Source organism: Pongo abelii, chromosome 20 (assembly GCF_028885655.2).
Source record: "Pongo abelii isolate AG06213 chromosome 20, NHGRI_mPonAbe1-v2.0_pri, whole genome shotgun sequence".
In the NCBI taxonomy this organism is placed as follows: Eukaryota; Metazoa; Chordata; class Mammalia; order Primates; family Hominidae; genus Pongo; species Pongo abelii.
In genome coordinates this window covers 22,004,089-22,026,300 of record NC_072005.2, presented here as the reverse complement: position 1 = coordinate 22,026,300, position 22,212 = coordinate 22,004,089, and the positions used below count along the sequence as shown (strand labels likewise).

Genomic DNA, 22,212 nt, shown 5'->3' with positions numbered 1-22,212 from the left:
TTTCCTACTTAATTAGTGGTTCTGGAATAACTAGCTAGCACTATGTAGAAGATTAAAACTGGACTCCTTTCTTACACCTTACAAAAATCAACATAAGATAAATTAAAGACTTAAAGGTAAAATTTACAATTATGAAAAACCCTGGAAGATAACCTAGAAAATACAATTTTAGAAAGAGGAACAGCAAATATTTCATGATGAAGATACCAAAAACAATTGCAACAAAAGCAAAAACTGATGGGACCTAATTGAACTAAAAAGCTTCTTCACAGCAAAAAAAAAAAAAAAAAAAAAAAAAAAACAGTAAACAGACAACCTACAGAATAAAATAAAATATTTGCAAACTATGCTTCTGACAAAGGTCTAATATCCAGAATCCATAAGGAACTTAAACACATTTTACAAGAAAAAAACAACCTCATTAAAAAGTAGGCAAAGGACATGAACAGATCAAAAGAAGCTATGCGTGTAATTAACAGGCATATATATATTTAAAAAAAAAAGCTCATTACTAATCGTTACAGAAGTGCAAAGAAAAACCAAAATGAGATAGCATATCACACCAGTCAGAAGGGCTATTACTAAAAAGTCAAAAAATGGCCGGGTGCGGTGGCTTATGCCTGTAATCGCAGCACTTTTGGAGGCCAAGGCAGGTGGATCACCAGGTCAGGAGATTGAGAACATCCAGGCTAACATGGTGAAACCCCATCTCTACTAAAAATACAAAAAATAAGCCAGACGTGGTGGCGGGCACCTGTAGTCCCAGCTACTCGGGAGGCTGAGGCAGGAGAATGCCGTGAACCCGGGAGGTGGAGGTTGCAGTGAACCGAGGTTGCGCCACTGTACTCCAGCCTGGGTGACAGAGTGAGACTCCATCTCAAAAAAAAAGTCAAAAAATAACAGAGGCTGACAAAGTTGCACAGTAAAGAGAATGCTTATACACTGCTGGTGGGAGTGTAAATTAGTTCAAGCATTGTGAAAAACAGTGTGGCAATTCCTCACAGAACTAAAAACAGAATTACCATTTGACCTAGCAACCTCCTAGTTGGGTATATACCCAAAGATATATAAATTATTCTATCATAAAGACACATCCACAGGCATGTTCACAGCAGTACTATTCATAATAGCAAAGACAGGGAATCAGCCTAAATGCCTATCAATGGCAACTGGATAAAGAAAATAGGGTATGGTCATGCACAGTGGCTTGTACCTGTAATCTCAGCACTTTGGGAGGCTGAGGCAAGTGGACTGCCTGAGCTCAGGGGTTGGAGACCAGCCTAGGCAACATGGCAAAACCCTGTTTCTACAAAAAATACAAAAAGAGGGGCCAGGTGTGGTGGCTCACACCTGTAATCCCAGTACTCTGGGAGCCTGAGGCAGGTGGATCACTTGACATCAGGAGTTCAAGACCAGCCTGGCCAACATGGCGAAACCCTGTCTCTACTAAAAATACAAAAATTAGCCAGGCATGGTGGCAGGCATCTATAATCCCAGCTACTTGGGAGTCTGAGGCAGGAGAATCACTTGAACCCAGCAGAGGGGCAGAGGTTGCCATGAGCCAAGAATGTACCACTTCACTCCAGCCTGGGGAAAAGAGTGAAATTACGTCTGAAAAAAAAAAAAAGAAAGGAAAAGAAAAATTAACTAGGTATGGTGGTGCATGCCTGTGGTCCCAGCTACTAAGGGGGCTGAAGTAGGAGAGGATTGCTTGAGCCCAAGAGTTGAGGCTGCAGTGAGCTGCAATCACACCACTGCACTCCAGCCTGGGTGACACAATGAGACCATTTCCAAAAATAAATAAAATAAAATAAAAGATTTGGGTCAGGCACTGTGACTCGCACCTGTGATCCCAGCACTTTGGGAGGCTGAGGCAGGCAGATTACAAGGTCAGGAGTTCAAGACCAGCCTGGCTAACATGGTGAAACCCCATCTCTACTAAACATACAAAATTAGCTAAGCATGGTGGTGCACACCTATGATCCCAGCTACACAGGAGGCTGAGGCAGGAGAATGGCCTGAATCCGGGAGGTGGAGGTTGCAGTGAGCCAAGAGCACACCATTGCACTCCAGCCTGGGTGACAGAACAAGACTCTGTCTCAAAAAAAAAAAAAGATTTAAGAAAAACAAAATATTGGTGGTGGCTCACGCCTGTAATCCCAGCACTTTCAGAGGTTGAGGTGGGTGGATCATGAGGTCAGGAGATCAAGACCATCCTGGCTAACATGGTGAAACCCTGTCTGCAATAAAAATACAAAAAATTAGCTGGGCACGGTGGTGGGGACCTGTGGTCCCAGCTACTCGGGAGGCTGAGGCAGAAGAACGGCGTGAACCTGGGAGGCAGAGCTTGCAGTGAGCCGTGATCAAGCTTTTGTACTCCAGCCTGGGCAACAGAGCTAGACTCCATCTCAAAAAAAAAAAAAAGAAGAAAAACAAAATATTATATATAAACATGATGGAACACTGTGTACCCATCAAATAAGAGCAAGATCATTTTTTTTTGCAGCAACATAAATGGAGGTGGAGACCATTACCCTTAGAAAACTAATGTAGAAACAGAAAACCAAATGCATGTTATTATTTACAGTAAGAGCTAAACAATAAGAACACATGGACACAAAGAGGGGAACAACAGACACTTAGGCCTAGTTGAGAGTGGAGGGTAGAGGACAAAGAGGATCAGAAAGAATACCTGTTTTGTACTATACTTAGTACCTCCATGATTAAATAATTTGCACAACAAACCCCCATGACACAATTTTATCTACATAACAAGCCTGCATGTGTACCCTTGAATCAAAAATATCTAGCAAACCCTATAGTAATGGCAGAAAAGCTTTTTAAACTGACAACTTCCGCAAAGTTTCAGGGTACAAAATAAATGTACAAAAATCTGTGACATCCTTGTACATTAACAACATCCAAGCCAAAAGCCAAATCAAAAACACAATCACATTCCCAATTGCGACAGAAAGAATAAAATATTAGAGATATGGCTAACCAGGGAGGTGAAAGATCTCTACAACAAGAACTACAAAACACTTCTTAAGGAAGTGAGAGATTACACGAACAAATGCAAAACTATTTTATGCTCATGGACAGAGAAGATCAATGTCATCAAAATGGCCATAATTTCTGTCCAAAGAAATTTACAGATTTAATTGCTGTTTATATCAAACCACCAAAAACATTATTTTTATTTTTTATTTTTTTGAAATGGAGTTTCACTCTTGTCGCCCAGGCTGGAGTGCAATGGTGCAATCTCGGCCCACCACAACCTCCACCTCGCAGGTTCAAGCAATTCTCCTGCCTCAGCCTCCCAAGTAGCTGGGATTACAGGCATGCGCAACCACGCCCAGCTGATTTTGTATTTTAGTAGAGATGGGTTTCTCCATGTTGTTCAGGCTGGTCTCAAACTCCCGACCTCAGGTGATCTGCCTGCCTTGGCCTCCCAAACTGCTGAGATTACAGGCATGAGCCACCATGCCTGACTCCAAAAACATTCTTAACACAACTAAAAAGCACTATGTTGAAATTCATATGGAACAAAAAAGAGCCCAAATAGCCAAGGCAATCCTAAGCAAAAAGAACAAAGCTGGAGGCAATGTATTACATTACTATTTTATAGGGGTATAGAAGCTAAAGCAGCATGGTACTAGTACAAAAGCAGACTCACAGACAAATGCAACAGAATGGAGACACCAGAAATAATGCCACACACCCACAACCATCTGAATTTTGGCAAAGCTAACAAGAGGAATGTGGGAACAATTCCCTATTTAATCAATGCTGCTGGAATAACTAGCAAGCACTATGTAGAAGATGGAAACTGGACCCCTTCCTTACACCATATACAAAAATCAACTCAAGATGAATTAAAGACTTAGATGTAAAATTTTAAATTAAAAAAAAAACTAGAAAGCCGGGCATGGTAGCGTGTGCCTGTAATCCCAGCTATTCAGGAGGCTGAGGCAGGAGAATCGCTTGAAATCGGGAGGCGGAGGTTGCAGTGAGCCGAGATCGTGCCATTGCACTCCAGCCTGGGTGACAGAGTGGGACTCCGTCTCAAAAGAAATAAAAATAAATAAATAAAAATAAAAATAAAAAACTAGAAAATAACCTAGGAAATACCATTCTAGACAAAGGAACAGGAAAAGATTTTATGATGAAGATATGAAAAGCAACTGCAACAAAAGCAAAAATTGACATATAGGACCTAATTAAACTAAAGAGCTTCTTCACAGCAAGGGAAACTATTAACAGAGTAAACAGACAACCCAGAGAATGGAAGAAAATATTTGCAAGCTATGCTTCTGACAAAGGTCTAACATCCAGAATCCATAAAAAGCTTAAATAAATTTATAAGAAAAAGCAAATAATTTTATTGAAAAGTAGGCAAAGAAGATGAACAGATGCTTTTCAAAAGAAGACATACATGTGACTAACAAGCATATGGAAAATATACTCATTACTAATCATTAGAGAAATGCAAAAAGAAACCACAATGTGATACCATCATATAGGAGTCAGAATGACTATTAATAAAAAGTTAAAAAATGACAGATGCTGGAAAGGTTGTGGAGAAATGGGAATGCTTATACGCTGCTGATGGGAGTATAAATTAGTTCAACCATTGTGAAAAGCAGTGTGGCGATGTGGGGAAAAGAAAGAGATCAGATTGTAACTGTGTCTGTGTAGAAAGTAGACATAAGAGACTCCATTTTGTTCCGTACTAAGAAAAATTCTTCTGCCTTGAGATGCTTTTAATCTGTAACCCTATCCCCAACCCCATGCTCCCTGAGACATGTGCTTCGTCAACTCAGGGTTAAATGGATTAAGGGCTGTGCAGGATCTGCTTTGTTAAACAAATGCTTGAAGGCAGCATGCATGTTAAGAGTCAACACCACTCCCTAATCTCAAGTACCCAGAGACACAATACACTGCGGAAGGCCACAGGGACCTCTGCCTAGGAAAGCCAGGTATTGTCCAAGGTTTCTCCCCATGTGATAGCCTGAAATATGGCCTCAAGGGAAGGGAAAGACCTGACCATCCCCCAGCCCGACACCCATAAACGGTCTGTGCTGAGGAGGAATTAGTAAAAGAGGAAGGCCTCTTTGCAGTTGAAATAAGAGTAAGGCATCTGTCTCCTGCTCGTCTCTGGGTAATGGAAATTCTCGGTGTAAAGCCGATTGTATATTCCATCTGAGATAGGAGAAAACTGCCTTAGGACTGGAAGTGGGACATGCTGGCAGCAATACTGCTCTTTAAGGCATCGAGATGTTGAGATGTTTACGTATATGCACATCAAAAGCACAGCACTTTTTTCTTTACCTTGTTTATGTTGCAGAGACATTTGTTCACGTGTTTACCTGCTGACCTTCTCTCCACTATTATCCTATTGTCCTGCCACATCTCCCTCTCCAGGAAATGCTCGATAATGATCAATAAATACTAAGGAAACTCAGAGGCCGGTGCTGGCGCGGGTCTTCCATATGCTGAATGCTGGTCCCCTGGGCCCATCTTTCTTTCTGTATACTTTGTCTCTGTGTCTCTTTCTTTTCCAAGTCTCTTGTTCCACCTGATGAGAAACGCCCACAGGTGTGGGGGGGCACCCACCACTTCATGGTGATTCCTCACAGAAATAAAAACAGAATTACCATTTTACCCAGCAAACTCATAATTGGGCATATACCCAAAGAAATATAAATTTTTCAGCAGGGAGTGGTGGCTGATGCCTGTAATCCCAGCACTTTTGGAGGCCAAGGTGGGTGGAGCACCTGAGGTCAGGAGTTCAAGACCAGCCTGCCCGATATGGCAAAACCCTGTCTTTACTAAAAATACAAAAAATTAGCTGGGCGTGGTGGCGGGCACCTGTAATCCCAGCTATTCGGGAGGATAAGGCAGGAGAATCACTTGAACCCAGGAGGCAGAGGTTGCAGTGAGCTGAGATCCCACCACTGCACTCCAGCCTGGGCGACAGCAGCAAAACTCTGTCTCCAAAAAAAAAAAAAAGAAAAATATAAATTTTTCTGTCATAAAGACATATGCACATTCAGGTTCATTGCAGCACTATTCACAAAAGCACTAAATGCCTATCAGTGGTAGACTGGATAAAGAAAATATGGTACGGTCAGGCATGGTGGCTCATGCCTATAATCCCAGCACTTTGGGAGGCCAAGACAAGTGGATTTCCTGAGCTCAGAAGTTTGAGACCAGCCAAGGCAACATGGGGAGACCCCATTTCTACAAACAGTACAAAAAGAAAAATTAGCCAGGCATGGTGATGTGCACCTGTCATCACAGCTACTTGAAGAGCTAAGGTAGGAGGGTTGCTTTAACCCAGGATGTTGAGTTGCAGTAAGCCAAGATTGCATCACTGTAACTCCAGCCTGGGTGACAAAGTGAGAGCCTGTCTCCCAAAAAATGAAATAAAATAAAATAAAAGTATTTTAGAAACAAAAATATGGTACTTAAACATCATGGAATACTCTGTGACCATTAAAAAAAAGAACAAGATTATATTCTTTGTAGCAACATAGATGGAGTTGAAGCCCATTATCCTTAGAAAGCTAATGTAGAAACAGAAAACCAAGTGCATGTTCTCATTTTTAAGTAAGAGCTGAATAACAAAAACACATGGACACAAAGAGGGGAACAACAGACACTGAGGCCTAGTTGAGGGTGGACAGTGGGAGGACAAAGAGGATCAGCAACAATACCTGTTTGGTGCTATGCTTAGTACCTCAGTGACAAAATAATCTACACCAAACTTCCATGACACAATTTTACCTACATAATAAACCTGCATGTGTACCTCTGAACCAAAAATAAAAGTTAAAAGGAAAAAACTCTCTGGGTGGGGGAGAGTGCAATCCAAGTGGCAGGACTGGTTTGTGCTACAAATAGGAGCCCAGGTGGGGCTGTGCTCTGAATTTATTTCTGGGTCCATGCAGGCAGAAGAGATTACAGACAGGTGGCCCAGAACCCTAGGTTGGTGGAGAAAATAGTTTGCTGCTGCAGATTCAGTGTTTGGTGGGGGGCGGGGGGGATAGGCCAGGAGACTTGTAGACACTTTTGTGAATTTTTGGCAAGAAACACTAGGATCAAAAATACTGTAGGAAAGTTAACTGAGGGTGGTGCCTAGTCCTGGGAGAGGTGTGGACACATCAATGTCTAGTGGTTGTGTTTGTGAGTGGGTGGGGATCCTGTGGTGGCAGTGGTAAAAGGGGGTCTGTCATCAAAGCTGCTTTTTTTTTGAGGCAGAGCCTGGCTCTGTCACCCAGGCTGGAGAGTAGTGGCATGATCTCAGCTTATTCCAACCTCTGCCTCCCGGGTTCAAGCAATTCTCTCCCTCAGCCTCCTGAGTACCTGGGATTACAGGCAGTTGCCACCATGCCCTGTTACTTTTTTGTATTTTTAGTAGAGACGGGGTTTCACCATCTTTGCCAGGCTGGTCTTAAACTCCTGACCTCGTGATCCACCTACCTCAGCGTCCCAAAGTGCTAGGTTTACAGGCTTGAGCCATCACGCCCAGCCAAAGCTGCTTTCTTCTTTTTTTTTTGAGATGGAGTCTTGCTCTGTCACCCAGGCTGGAGTGCAATGACACAATCTTGTAATGCCCAACCTTGTTTTCACTAACCCTGTTTTTAGACACTCCCTTTTGCTCTCTTAATCACCTAGCCTCATTTCCACATGAACAGACTCTCCCTTAGCTGGGAAAGCCAGAAGAGCTCCATCTGGCCCCCTTGATTTACAAGACATTAAGGACTCCTTACCCAACCCCCTTTTCCTCAAGGAGTTAAGTTGTGTAAGCAGATTCTCAACATATCAAAGGAGTCCAATTAACTGATAAGGTACTGGAACAAACCATGTATGAAGTTCCCAGGATTTTGCTCAAAAGATAACACCATAAAGCCTTGAGTTTGTGTCTGGAGTAGTGCCCATATCTAACTCTTATGAAGGATTTAGATCCCCGCACCTGGTACCTTACTTTTTTTGTAACCATTTGTCTTTTAAATTGTTTGTTTCTCTGTAACCATTTGTCCTTTTAATTTTTTGCATGTTTTTACTTCTGAAGAATTGTTGCATTTAAGCTCCCCTCCCTTTCCTAAACCAAAGTATAAAAGTTAATCAAGCCTTTTCTTTGGGGCTGAGAGAATTTTGAGCGTTAGCCGTCTCTTTGGCCGCTGGCTGAATAAAGGACTCTTAATTCATCTCAAAGTATGGTGTTTTTCTAACTCACTCGGGTACAACAATCTCGGCTCACTGCAACCTCCACCTCCCAGGTTCAAGTGATGCTCCTGCCTCAGCCTCTGGAGTAGCTGGGATTACAGGCACCCGCCACCATGCCTGGCTAATTTTTGTATTTTTCTAGAGATGAGTTTCACCATGTTGTTGGCCAGGCTGGTCTTGAACCCCAGACCTCAGGTGATCCGCCTGCCTCTGCCTCCCAAAGTGCTATGATTACAGGCATGAGCCACTGTGCCTGGCCAAAGCAGCTTTCTTCTAAGTTTTCAGTCTTCTCTCATACTGGGAGGAGACCTGGAATCACAGGACAATGAGCAGTGTGACAGCCTGTGCACAGGAGAGCAGAGCTTCCCATTTCCAGACACCCGGAGTTTTAGTCCAGGCCAGGTCTCTATTATATTGTTTTTCTGGCAAATCTGTAGAGTTTGCTGAACACCAAGCAATTCTCCAACACCAACCTATTATCTAACATTTGAATTCTGATACCACCCAGAATCAACACAGACCCTGATTCAGGGTTCAGTTCCATAAGATTTTCCTTAGTGCAGATGCCAGTCACAAACCCCATGGGACTATCTATGCTTCTGAGGTACTTTTGAAAAATTGAGGACCTCCATAACCTCCCTCAAGTTAAATAATTTGATAGAGCTACTCAAAGAACTCAGCAAAACACTGCAGTTATGGTGACCAGTTTATTACATAAGATACAACTCAGGAAAACTGAAACGGAAAAAATGTACAGGATAAAAAAAAGGTGGAGAAAGATGAAGAACATAAATTCCTTTCCAATTATGAATTACAGGGTGCTATCACATAGCCAGAAATAGGTTCTGCACATTTGCTCCTTGCTCTCATTAAAAAATCAGCTAAATTTGTCTTCAGCAGTCAAAATAAACTACTTCTAAATCAAACCTCACTTAAGTTTATTTCTTTCCCACAGACTCCTGAACTTTAAGCTACCCTCAGTGTGAGCCAACATATAACCCCATTTTATGTCCCTTCTAAGATTCTCCTGAACCAGAATCTGATTTTTTTCACTCTCCATTTGCCATTCTCCTCCTACCTTATTTTTAAATCTTCTTTGCTGCTCCCTATGAAAGAAAGCCCTGGTCTGCCTATCCTTTGCAATCCTTAATTCTCTTATAATTAGTACTTCTTCCTGTTTCAATACTTCTTTGGATTTTAAATTATTCTTACATAAATCTGTTTTATTTTACAACTTTTAGAAACGGCCTCAAAACAAGAACAATATTATCTTCAGGAAGAATCTTTCAGGGGGCCGGGCACGGTGGCTCTCACCTGTAATCCCAGCACTTTGGGAGGCCGAGGTGGGTGGATCACAAGGTCAAGAGATCGAGACCATCCTGGCTAACACTGTGAAACACCATCTCTACTAAAAATACAAAGAATTAGCTGGGCGTGGTGGTGCACGCCTGTAGTCCCAGCTACTCAGGAGCCTGAGGCAGGAGAATCACTTGAACCCGGGAGGCAGAGGTTGCAGTGAGCCGAGATTGCACCACTGCACTCCAGCCTGGGTGACAGAGCAAGACTCCCTCTCAAAAAAAAAAAAAAAAAAAATCTTTCAGGCCTGGCGCGGTGGCTCATGCCTATAATCCCAGCACTTTGGGAGGCCGAGGCAGGTGGATCATGAGGTCAGAAGTTCGAAACTCCATCTCTACTAAAAATAGAAAATTACCTGTGCACGGTGGTGCATGCCTGTAATCCCAGCTATTCAGGAGGCATGAAATCACTTGAACCCGGGAGGTGGAGGTTGCAGTGAGCCGAGATCGCACCACTGTACTCCAGCCTGGGTGACAGAGCGAGACTCCGTCTCAAAAAAAAATCTTTCAGGCTGGGCACGGTGGCTCATGCCTGTAATCCCAGCACTTTGGGAGGCCGAGGCAGGTGGATCATGAGGTCAGAAGTTCGAGACCAGCCTGACCCACATGGAGAAACTCCGTCTCTACTAAAAATAGAAAATTAGCTGGGCATGGTGGTGCATGCCTATAATCCCAGCTATTCAGGAGGCATGAAAATCACTTGAACCCAGGAGGCAGCAGTGAGCCAAGATGGCGCCATTGCACTCCAGCCTAGGCAACAAGAGCAAAACTCTGTCTCAAAAAAAAAAAAAAAAAAAAGAATATGTCAGTCCCCTTCCATCTTAACCTTAACTGCATCTGCCTGTGGGTCTCCAGCTTTCCTGGGCTCTGTAGCTTCTCTCAGTATATAGTCTTCTTTCATGACTTGGACATCTGCCCGGGAAGCTCCCAAGGAAGAACAAACTGGGCCTTTAATAACCTCCTATCGCAGGATCGATATTAGCTTTAGCTTGTAGTCACTGGGTGCAAGCTTTAATTTCCATATCAGAGTTATTCACTTGGTTTTTGAAAGTTTAAGTGTTTGAAAAATCCAGTGAAATTACCCAAACAGTGTTTATATAAAAAAAAGGAGACCAAGTGCTGTGGCTCACACCTGTAATCCCAGCACTTTGGGAGGCCAAGGAGGGCGGATCACGTGAGGTCAGGAGTTCGAGACCAGCCTGGACAACATGGCAAAACCCCATCTCTACTAAAAATACAAAAATTAGCCAGGCATGATGGCAGGCACCTGTAATCCCAGCTCGGGAGGCTGAGGCAGGAGAATTGCCTGAACCCAGGAGGCAAAGGTTGCAGTGAGCTGAGATTGTGCCACTGCACTCCAGCCTGGGTGACAGAGCGAGACTCCACCACAAAAAAAAAAAAAAGGAAATTTTAAGGTGCTTACATTTCATACCTCAGTAAGAAAAGCAAAAGTATCTATTCCTTTCAGACAATAAGTGTGTTATTATATTATTTCCATTAAAAATCATATAGTAAGTAATTAGTCATATGGGAACACTTTTAGTAGGTTCCAAGTTTCATCTTACAAAATTTGGCATTAAACTCAGAAATCAAGATAACAGGATATAGAACAGGTATAGTCAATGTCACAAATTTACCCTGCACAAAGAGGAACTGATGTTTTTGTGAATCTTGTAACTTACCCATTATCTACCACTTTTTTTTTAATGTATGCATTTTCTATAGCCAAAACGGAAAATATATTTTACCTATTCTTTTCTTTGGTAGCATTTTAAAAAATAAGCCTTGGAATTCTGTTTGAAATTCACTCAGCCATAAAAAACACACCTTACAGAAAAAAAAAAAAAAGGTAAATGAGAATTTTAAACAAATGGAATGTGTGATTAGATTTATTTTCTGAAACCCACCTCTTTTATGACCTCTCAGGAGACACTGCACTATGTCCCAGGGAGTTCCCAAGTGCATTTTACTTTGCAAGTTCTTGCACCATCTCACCGGGGTCAGGTTTTTGTATTTTGCTTTGTTTTTTAGGGATACCATTTTTCCGACGAATCTCAGAGAATCTAGAGACAGAAATCATTTCTGTTTTCACCTCAATACCAGCATCTGATTGGCTGACCAGCAATGTGTGTCCAAAAAATGGAAGCTGGGTTGGGTGAAGACAATCCTTTTTTTTTTTTTTTTTTTTTTTTTCCAGACGGAGTCTCTTTCTGTCGCCAGGCTAGAGTGCTGTGGCGCGATCTCAGCTCACTGCAACCTCCAACTCCCTGATTCAAGGGATTCTCCTGCCTCTGCCTCCCGAGTAGCTGGGATTACAGGCATGCTCCACCATGCCCGGCTAATTTTTTTGTACTTTTAGTAGACACGGGGTTTCACCATGTTGTCCAGGATGGTCTCGATCTCCTGACCTCGTGATCCGCCCGCCTCGGCCTCCCAAAGTGCTGGGATTACAGGTGTGAGTCACTACGCCGGCAACAAAAGTGAACTTCTAAGGTTGTGTCATCTGTTTCCCCTCTCTGCCCTCCAAGCTATCACTGTTAAATATAATGGGTATTGAGAAAACTGTTAGATATTATTAAGGAATTCCTATATATCCTCCAGTTGAGTTAGGTGTTCTGATGTAGCTCAAGTATTTTCTTATCCCTACCTCCAAGGTCTAAACTAGCAAATCACATCAGGACACCTACAGAGGACAATTGGTGATTTTCCAATAGAAAGTGAAATAACCCCGTTAATGAGAGTAATGCAGTAATTTTTAAAAAGAGAAGTCAGATTGAGATGTAGCACACTCAGGGCACAATTACCCTGATAATAGCCACTTCACACAGATTGGTTTAGATGTTTTTCTAAAATGAGCAAATTTAGGCAACATAATTCATGTTTATCCCCAGCCCCAGGTGCTTCCCCATTCCTAATGGTCATCCCAAGCTGTGCACAGCAGTGTGGTACAGCACGGTGAGAGAGAGCCTCAGGGATGTGATGAGGGTCTTTGCTGCATTGTCAAAATAATTAAAAAGTTGTTAAAAGGGTATCCAAATGTTCTGTTTCTTCCTCTTAAGTAGCTACTAAGATGCACTATACAAGTTGACCCAGGTAAGGAAAAGAGCAAGTACATTTCAAGGCTCAGCTCACTTGTTGATTAGCTGTAATTCCCTGGGCATGTGACCCCGCCTACTTGAGCCTGGTTCCCTGTCCATAAAATGCGCAAATACTGGGGAGGGTGGGTCCTGGAGCGTTATCCAATCAGTGGCGCTGTCGTGGGACCCACCCAATCAGACGCGCAGTTGGAGAGGGGGCCGTGGCTTCCGGCTTTTGGCGGGGCCTTTGTCTCCAGCTCCCGCCAGAGCTTGGGACCGGCCTCTGCTTTTCCGCGTCCTCCACCTCGGGAACCCCTGGTGACTTTGTCGCAGCCTCCGTTACCCTGTGATCTGCAGGTCCTGGGAGACGCACAGCTAAGATGCCCGGACATCCTGGAAGCTGGGAAATGGTGAGTGTGCGGGGTCAGGCATCCCGAGAGGGGAGAGCAGGCTGTGAAAGTCGAGGGACCCGCCTCCTCACAGTCCGCTCCTGATCCCTGGTCGCTGGCGCAGCTCCGCCCCAGGCCCCTCTGGCTGCAAGATGGCGGCTGGTCCCGCAGCCGAGACTCCCGCGTCCCTCCCCATTCCTGCGCGGTACCCTGTCTGGAGCTCTCTGGTCAACTCTGCACCGGCAGCCCCGAGTATTTCCCAGATTGTTCAGGGATGACCGGCGAATGATCGGGGCAGAATCCCGACTCGGTGTGTGCGCAGGAGGGGCTGCGGCCCTGGGGTCTTCAGTTTCTGTTGTTAATTTTTTTTTTTTTTTTTTTTTTGAGAGGGAATCTTGCTATGTCGCCCAGGCTGGAGTGTAGTGGCGCGATCTCGGCTCACTGCAACCTCGCCTCCAGGTTCAAGCGATTCTCCTGCCTCAGCCTTCTGAGTAGCTGGGATTACAGGTGCGCACCGCCAGGCCTGGCTAATTTTTATTTATTTATTTATTTTTACTAGAGATGGGGTTTCACCATGTTGGCCAGGCTGATCTCGAACTCCAGACCTCAGGTGATCCGCCCGCCTCGGCCTCCCAAAAGTCCTGGGATTACAGGCGTGAGCCACCGCGCCCGGCCTCTTAGGAACATTTCTGAATCTCACACTCGGAGGCTGTCAAAAGTTGGATAATTGACTCTCATATGTGGGCCTGGTCCACAGGTGGGTTGGTTACTCTCAGACCAAGATTCAGTACACATGTGAGGCTGTGACTGCACTGAAAAGCACAGCCCACAGACAAAACTGTGGCTCTCTTGCAATACTGTCAACCATTGAGATTGTGACTCACATACTTAGACCCAACATACAGGAGGTGTTGACCCTCATACCTGGAACCTGGACATGTGTGGAATTTCTAATCTCATTCCTGGACTTTCCTGCAGGTAAGATTGTATGCATCCACTAAGCACCTTAGTGATTTGACTCTCCTGCCTTGGCCCAGCCCACAGATGGAGATTGTTACATACCGCTTGACTTTGCACCTTGAAGATGTGACTTTTTTCCAGCTTTGGTGATGCCCACAGATGGCATTGTGACACATAGCTGGGCCTTTCACTGAGGTGACAGGAGTCTTTTTTCTTGCCTTGGCACTGTCCACAAGGTGCATTGTTACATATTGCTAAGCCCTGCACTCAGGTTATGTGACTCTCCTTTTTTCCCTAGTCCCTGAATATTTTGGACGTTAGGACATGTTACTAGATCTAACACCTATAAAATAAGAGGCTCCCGCCCAGGCCCTTTCTTTTTCTTGTTTTTGTTTGTTTGAGAGAGTCTCGCCCTGTCTCCCAGGCTGGAGTGCAGTGGTGCTATCTCGGCTCACTGCAACTTCCGCCTCCCGGGTTCAAATGATTCTCCTGCTTCAGCCTCCTGAGGTGCTGGGATTACAGGTGCCTGCCACCACGCCCGGCTAATTTTTGTATTTTTAGTGGAGACAGGGTTTCACCATGTTGGCCAGGCTGGTCTGAACTCCTGACCTCGTGAGCCACCGTGTCTGGCCCTGCCAGGCCCTTTCTACAGAGGGTCTTGTGACATATCTCTGCATCAATCACTTAGGAGAGTGACTCTCCATTTTTGCCTGCACTCTGCCTACAGGAAAAATTGTGACTTATCACTAGACTCAGGTAATATGTCTCTCCTGCCTGGGCCTGGACCACAGAGAGCATTGTTATCCATTGCTGGGCTCAGCACCCAGGTGATGTGACTCTGCTGCCTGTGTCCTGCTTTCAGGGGAAGTTTGTAACATATTCCTGGCTAAATATTCAGGTGATGTGATACTCCTGTCTGGTCTCTGCCCTCAGAAAAGACTGTGACATATTCCTGGCCCAAAACCCATGTGATGCGACTCCTCTCTCCCTATTCACAGGTGGGATTGTGAATTATAGCTTGGCCCAGTTCGCAGGTGCAATTATGACTCTTCTACCTTCAACCAGCCAGTAAGAGATGCTGCCTCTTATAGCTAGGCTTAGGGTTATGAGTATTATCCTGGGTCTCTTTCTTGTACAAATGTCATAGAGAATTACTTTTTTTTTTTTTTTTTTTTGAGACGGAGTTTTGTTCATGTTGCCCAGGCTGGAGTGTAGTGGTGCAATCTCGGCTCACTGCAACCTCTGCCTCCTGGGTAATTTTTATATTTTTAGTAGAGATAGGATTTTGCCATGTTGGCCAGGCTGCTCTTGAACTCCTGACCTTAGGTGATCCACCCACCTCAGCCTCCCAAGGTGTTGGGATTACAGGCATGAGCTACCATGCCCAGCTGAGAATTACTTTTTTTTTTTTTTTTGAGACAGGGTTTTGCCCTTGTTGCCCAGGCTGGAGTACAATGGAGAGATCTTGGCTCACTGCAACCTCCGCCTCCTGGGTTCAAGCGATTCTCCTGCCTCAGTCTCCTGAGTAGCTGGGATTACAGGCGTGTGCCACCACGCCTGGCTAATTTTGTATTTTGAGTAGATACGGGGTTTCTCAGTGTTGGTCAGGCTAGTCTAGAACTCCTAACCTCAGGTAATCTGCCCGCCTCGGCCTCCCAAAGTGCTGGGGTTACAGGCGCCAGCCACCGTGCCCAGCCAAATTACCACTGTTTTGAATACTATATAAATCTGTCGTGGTACAGAGAGTGTCATTATAGAGTTCAGCAAGCAGGTGAGATTGTGTTTCTTCTTTACCCACCCCACCAACCATTAGAATTGTCACCCTCACACAGTGATGGAGCCCACTGGTGAGGTCCTGAATCCCATGCACAGACACAGTCCACAGTTAAAATTGTGGCTGTTATATGTGAACATTCTGCAGGAGTTTGAATAATGACTCATTTCTAAATCTAGTTCATAGGTGAGAATTTTTCAATCTGAACCAATGAGAAGTCTATCTTCCTGAGGACATGTTGACTCTCATACCTGGGCTGAGGGCCAGAGCAAACGTAGCTCAGAAGAGAGATGGAGGCTCTTATGCACAGGTTCAGTTCATTGGTGAAATTGTCACTAGCGTACTTAGACCCAACATAGAGAACGTGGTGACTCTCATACCTAGAACTGGGACCTGTACGGGATTAATTCATCACTGGACCTTCCTGCAGGTGTGGTTGTGACATTGGCCAGCACCTGAGTGATTTCAGTTTCCTGTCTGGTCCCAGCCCAAAGGTAAAATTGTAATATATCACTGATCCCAGCACCTAGGTGATATGACTCTCCTCTTTTTATGGGACCCCACAAATTTTGGGTATTGTAAAATATTACTGAATCCTGCACCCATGTTATGTGACTCTCCCACCTGTGCCCTACATGTTGTGCCATATTATGGCACAATATGTCACATTAGAAATTGTTACATATGGCCGGGGATGGTGGCTTATGCCTGTAATCCCAGCACTCTGGGAGGCTGAGATGAGCGGATCACTTGAGGTCAGGAGTTCAAGACCAGCCTGGCCAACATGGTGAAACCCCATCTCTACTAAAACAGTACAAAAATTAGCCGCCTGTGGTGGCGCATGCCTGTAATCCCAGCTACTTGGGAGGCTGAGGCAAGAGAATCACTTGAATCCGGGAGGCGATGGTTGCAGTGAGCCAACATCACACCACTGCACTCCAGCCTGGGCAACAGAGCAAGACTCTGTCTCAAAACAACAACAACAACAACAAATTGTTACATATAAGGCCGGGCACAGTGGCCTCAGGCCTGTAATGCCATCAGTTTGGAAGGCTGAGGCGGGTACATCACCTGAGGTCAGGAGTTCAAGACCAGTCTGATCAATATGGTGAAACGTCTCTACTAAAAATACAAAAATTAGTCGGGCATGGGGGTGTGCGCCTATAGTCCCAGTGACTCGGGAGGCTGAGACAGGAGAATTGCGGGACATGGAGGTTGCAGAGCCAAGATGCGCCACTGCACTCCAGCCTGGGAGACAGAGCAAGACTCTGTCTCAAAAAGTAAAAATAAAAATAAAGAAATGGTTACATATTGTTGGGTCCAACACCCAGGGGATGTAACACCTTTTCTCTGGACCCTGCCTACATGGAGCTTTGTGACGTAACTCAATGATGCCCATCACCATGGTGATGTTACTTTTTTTTTTTTTTTTTTCGGAGACAGAGTCTCGCTCTGTTGCACAGGCTGGAGTGCAATGGTGTGATCTTGGCTCACTGCAACCTCTGCCTCCCAGGTTCAAGCGATTCTTCTGCGTTAGCCTCCTGAGTAGTTGGGACTACAGGCATGTGCCACCACACCCAGCTAATTTTTGTATTTTTAGTAGAGATGGGGTTTCAGCATGTTGGCCAGGCTGGTCTCGAACTCCTGGCCTCAAGTGATCCACCCTCCTCAGCCTCCCAAAGTGTTGGGATTATAGGTGTGAGCCACCGCGCCCTACCAGTAATGTTACTTTCTTCTCCTGCCTGGTCTCTGCTTACAGAGACCTAGCATCAAGGTGATGTGACTCTTATTTTTCTTAGGCCCTTCATATTTGTGTATTGTGACATATTGCTCAGCTGAACACCTAAAGGTTGGGAGTCTCCTACCTGGGCCCTTCCTACAGGGAGCACTGTGACATGTCCCTGCCTTCATCATCTAGGAGATATGACTCTCCTCTTCTGCCTGCACCCTGCCTACAGGGAAAATTGAGGCACATTGCTGTGGCCAGCAACCAGATGCTGTGTCTTTTCTGCATGGGGTCTTTATTACAGAAATGATGGTTGACATGGCTGAGCCCAGCATCCAGGTGATGTGACAGTCTTCTTCTGTCTGGTCCCTGCATACAGGAACATTGTAGCATATTGCTACGCCCAGCACCTAGCTGATGGGATTTTTCCCTGGTTTTAGGTTTTGCCTGCAGCAGACATTGTGAAATATTGCTAGGCCCTGCACTGACATGTGAGTCTTCTGCCTAGGATTTGGCCACTTGGGCCATTGTGACATATTGCTGGGTCCAACAGCCAGGTGATACAACTTTTATGCCTGGACCCTGCCTGTGGGTGGCATTTTGAAATGTCTGTGCACCAGTCACACAGGTGATTTGACTCTCTTGTCTTACCTGGCTTCTGCTCACAGGAAGTTTTGTGACATTTTGCAGCACATAGCTGATTTGATTTTTTTTTCCTTAGTTTTTCCTCCAGGGAAGATTGTGAAATATTGGTGAACCCAGCACCAAAGTGGTGTTACTCTATTTTTTTCTTAGCCCTGCTCACATAAGACATTGTGACATGTTGCTGGGTTTTATACCCAAGTCATGTGAGTTTCCTGCCTGGACCATGCTTACAGAAAACATTTTAACACATATCTAAGCTCATCAACTATTTTATATGACTCTCCTCTTTTATCTGGGCTTTGTCCATAGATCAGATTGTAATATATCTTTGAGCCTGGGTTGTGCTAACAGAAAAGAGAGTGACTTATTGTTTGGCCCAGCACACAGGTGATGTGATTCTTATGCTTGGTCCCTGTTTCAAGTGGTCGTTGTAACATAACTCTGGGCCAATCACCTAAATAATAGGTCTCTCCTTTTTATTTCTGAATCTGTCCACAGTAGGAAATGTGAGATATCGCTTGGCCCAGCACTCATGTGATGTGACTCCTCTCATGCCTAGGCCCTGCCCACTGTAGTGATTGTGCTACCAGCTCCTATGTTATCTGACTCTTGTCTTCTTCCCGAGCCCTGCAAACAGGTAGCACTAGGAAATATCCCTGGGCCTTTCACCTAGGTGATGTGACTTTTCTGCCTGGGCTCTCCTTATCCAGGTATTATAACATGTTGCTGGATGCAGCATTTAGGTAATGTGACTTCTTCTCTACTGCTTGGACTCTGAACAAAAAAAAAGATTTAGATGTATCACTGGGCCCAGCACCTACATGATGGGACTCTTCTCTTGTCCGGGCCCTGTATACATTTTTTTTTTTTTTTTTGAGATGGAGTTTCACTCGTTGCCCAGGCTGGAGTTCATTGGCACAATCTCGGCTCATCTCAACCTCTGCCTCCCAGGTTCAAGCAACAATCCTGCCTCAGCCTCCCGAGTAGCTGGGATTACAGGATGCACCACCACACCCGGCTAATTTTGTATTTTTAGTACAGACAGGGTTTCTCCATGTTGGGCAGGCTGGTCACAAGCTCCCGATCTTAGGTGATCTGCGCGCCTCAGCCTCCCAAAGTGCTGAGATTACAGGCATGAGCCACCGCGCCTGGCCCCTGCATACATATTGTGACATGTAGCTGGGTCTATCACCAAGGAGTCTCCTACATAAGCCCTGGCTATGAGAGTATTATGACATATCTTTTCATTCATCACCTAGGTGATATGACTCTTCTTCAGCCTGCACCCTGCCAAAAGAGGATTGTGATGTATCATTGGACCCAGCACCTAGATGATGTAACTCTCATCTTTTCCCTGGACCTTGCATATTTTGGGTATTGTTACATATTACTGGGTCTGACATTAGGGGATGAGAGGTCCCTGCCTGGGCCTGCCCACAGGGGGCGTTGTGACATATTTTGACATCCATCAATTATAATATGTGACTTTTCTCACCTACATGCACCATGCCCCTGAAAAACATTGTAACACACCACTGGGATCAGCAACCAGATAATGTGTCTCACCTCTCAGGGTATTGCTCATAGAGAGCACTGTAACATATTGTTGGGCCCTGCACCCAGGTTGTGTAACTTGCTGCCTGTGCCCATCTTACAGGAAGAGATGTTAAGGCATCCCTGGCCAAGCACCTAGGTGATGTGACTCTCCTGTCTCGTCCTTGCCCTCAAAAAAGATAGTGACATATCTCTAGACCAGCCCCAGGTGATGTGACTCTCCTGCTCACTCCTTACCCATAGGTGTAATTGTAACATTGTAACATATATATATAACACACACATATATATGTTATATATGCACATATATAACATGTAACATATAACATGTTATATACAACATGTATGTAACATACATATAACATACATATATATATTTTTTTGAGACAGAATCTTGCTCTGTCGCCCAGGCTGGAGTGCAGTGGAGCAATCTCGGCTCACTGCAAGCTCCGCCTGCCGGGTTCATGCCATTTTCCTGCCTCAGCCTCCCAAGTAGGTGGGACTACAGGTGTCTGCCACCATGCCCGGCTAGTTTTTTGTATTTTTAGTAGAGACGGGGTTTCACCATGTTAGCCAGGATGGTCTCGATCTCCTGACCTCATGATCCGCCTGCCTCAGTCTCCCAAAGTGCTGGGATTACAGGTATAAGCCACCTTCCCAGCCCTTGTCATATATATTTTGCCTGAGCTTATGAATTACTATGATGATTCTCATACCTTGGACCAGGCAATAAAAGAGATACACCTTGCCTAGCTAGGCTTGGGAAAACAAACATTCTAAGTTTCCTTTTTTTTTGCAAAGGTCATGGAGAATTATCACTCTCTCAGATATTATAAAAAGCTCTCAGGTGGCACAGAGAGTGTCATCACAAGCCAAAAACACAGATGAGATTGTGTTTTGTGTATCTTTTTTTTTTTTTTTTTTTGAGACAGAGTCTCCCTTTGTCACCCAGGCTGGAGTACAGTGGCACGATCTCAGCTTACTGCAACCTCCACCTCCCAGGTTCAAGTGATTCTCCTGCCTCAGCCTTCTGAGCAGCTGGGATACACCTGGCTTTTTTGTATTTTTAGTAGAGATGAGGTTTTACCATGTTGGTCAGGCTGGTCTCGAACTACTGACCTCATGATCCACCTGCCCCAGTCTGGGCCTAGGGCCACAGGTACGATCATGGGTTTATACAATCACAAAGATCTCAGAGTGGATTTGACTCTCCTGTATATTGTATAAAGCCCTCGGGTAATGCACTGAGTGCCCTTACGTGGCCCAGCACACAGGTGACATTGTTATACTCATATGCACAACCAGCCAATAGTAAATATTGTCATCCCTTAACATAAACATAACCTACTTCTGAAGTTCTGAATGTCACACCTGGAGGCAGTGGAAAATTGCAAAATTGACTCTTATAGGTGAATCTGGTCCACAGATGGATTGGTGACTCTCAGGTCAAGATTCAGCACACCTGTGAGGCTGTTTTTTTTTTTTGAGACTGAGTTTCACTTTTGTTGCCCGTGCCAGAGTGCAATGGCATGATCTCGGCTCACTCCGCCTCCTGGGTTCGAGTGATTCTCCTGCCTCAGCCTCCCGCGTAGCTGGGATTACAGGCGCCCGCCACCATATCCGGCTAATTTTTGCATTTTGAGTAGAGATGAGATTTTGCCATGTTGGCCAGGCTGGTCTCTACTCCTGACCTCAGGTGATCCACCTGCCTTGGCCTCCCAAAGTGCTGGGGTTACAGGTGTGAGGCACCGTGCCTGGCTGAGGCTATGATTTTACTAAGAGACACAGTCTGCAGAAGAGATTGAGGCTGTTATGCATGGATTCATCTCATCTACATTGAGATGGTGACTTGTGTACTTAGACCCAATATCCAAATGGTATTGACTCATACCTAGAATGAAGACATGTGAAGAATTGTTTTATCTCATTTCTGGGTCTTTCTGCAGGTGTGATTGTGACACATACCTCTGCTCAGAATGTGAGCGATTTGACTCTCCTGCCTGGGCCCAGTACACAGATGGGATTGTGACATATCGCTGGACCCAGTATGTAGATTGTGTGACCCTATACTCTTGCCTTGGTGCTGTCACAGAGGGCATTGTGACATATCACTGGTCCCTGCACCCAGGTAATATGTTTCTCCTTTCTGTGCCCTGCCCAAATGGGCTATTGTAACATATTACTGGGTCTAACAACCAGATGATATGAATCTCCTACCTAGACCCTGGCTTCAGGGGACATTATGCCATATTTCTGGACCCATCTATTTGATGTTACTCTCCACCTTTACATGGGCTTTTCCCTAGGAGACGTTGTAACATATCTGTGCCAAGCACCTACATGATCTCACTCTTCTCTCCTGCCTGGGCCCTGACCACAGAAGAGGGGGTGACATATCACTAGGCCCTCACCACAGGTTATGTGATTTTTCTGCCTGGTCCCTGTCCAGAGAGGACATTATGACATTTGCCTGGGCCCATAAACTAGATTATATGACTCT

At 44.9% G+C, this 22,212-nt stretch overlaps 1 protein-coding gene across 6 annotated transcripts in view; it reads left to right on the top strand.

Moving 5' to 3' along the window:
• Positions 1 to 12,802: 12,802 nt before the first annotated feature.
• Positions 12,803 to 22,212, top strand: part of LOC100442137 (zinc finger protein 43) — a 48,507-nt gene continuing 39,097 nt past the window's right edge. Inside the window, exons 1-3 of one of the 6 annotated variants that reach the window (XM_054540007.2) lie at positions 12,873 to 13,074; positions 19,418 to 19,494; positions 21,659 to 21,840. Coding sequence is in view for 2 of the 6 variants with exons in the window: in XM_024237270.3 (XP_024093038.3) it covers positions 13,045 to 13,074 (30 nt within the window). In the remaining 4 variants the exon portion in view is untranslated. Of the gene's footprint in view, positions 13,075 to 13,945; positions 14,032 to 19,417; positions 19,533 to 20,640; positions 21,841 to 22,212 lie in introns of those variants that run through there. The other 5 variants (XM_054540005.2, XM_054540009.2, XM_024237270.3 and 2 more) reach the window with 5 other exon arrangements.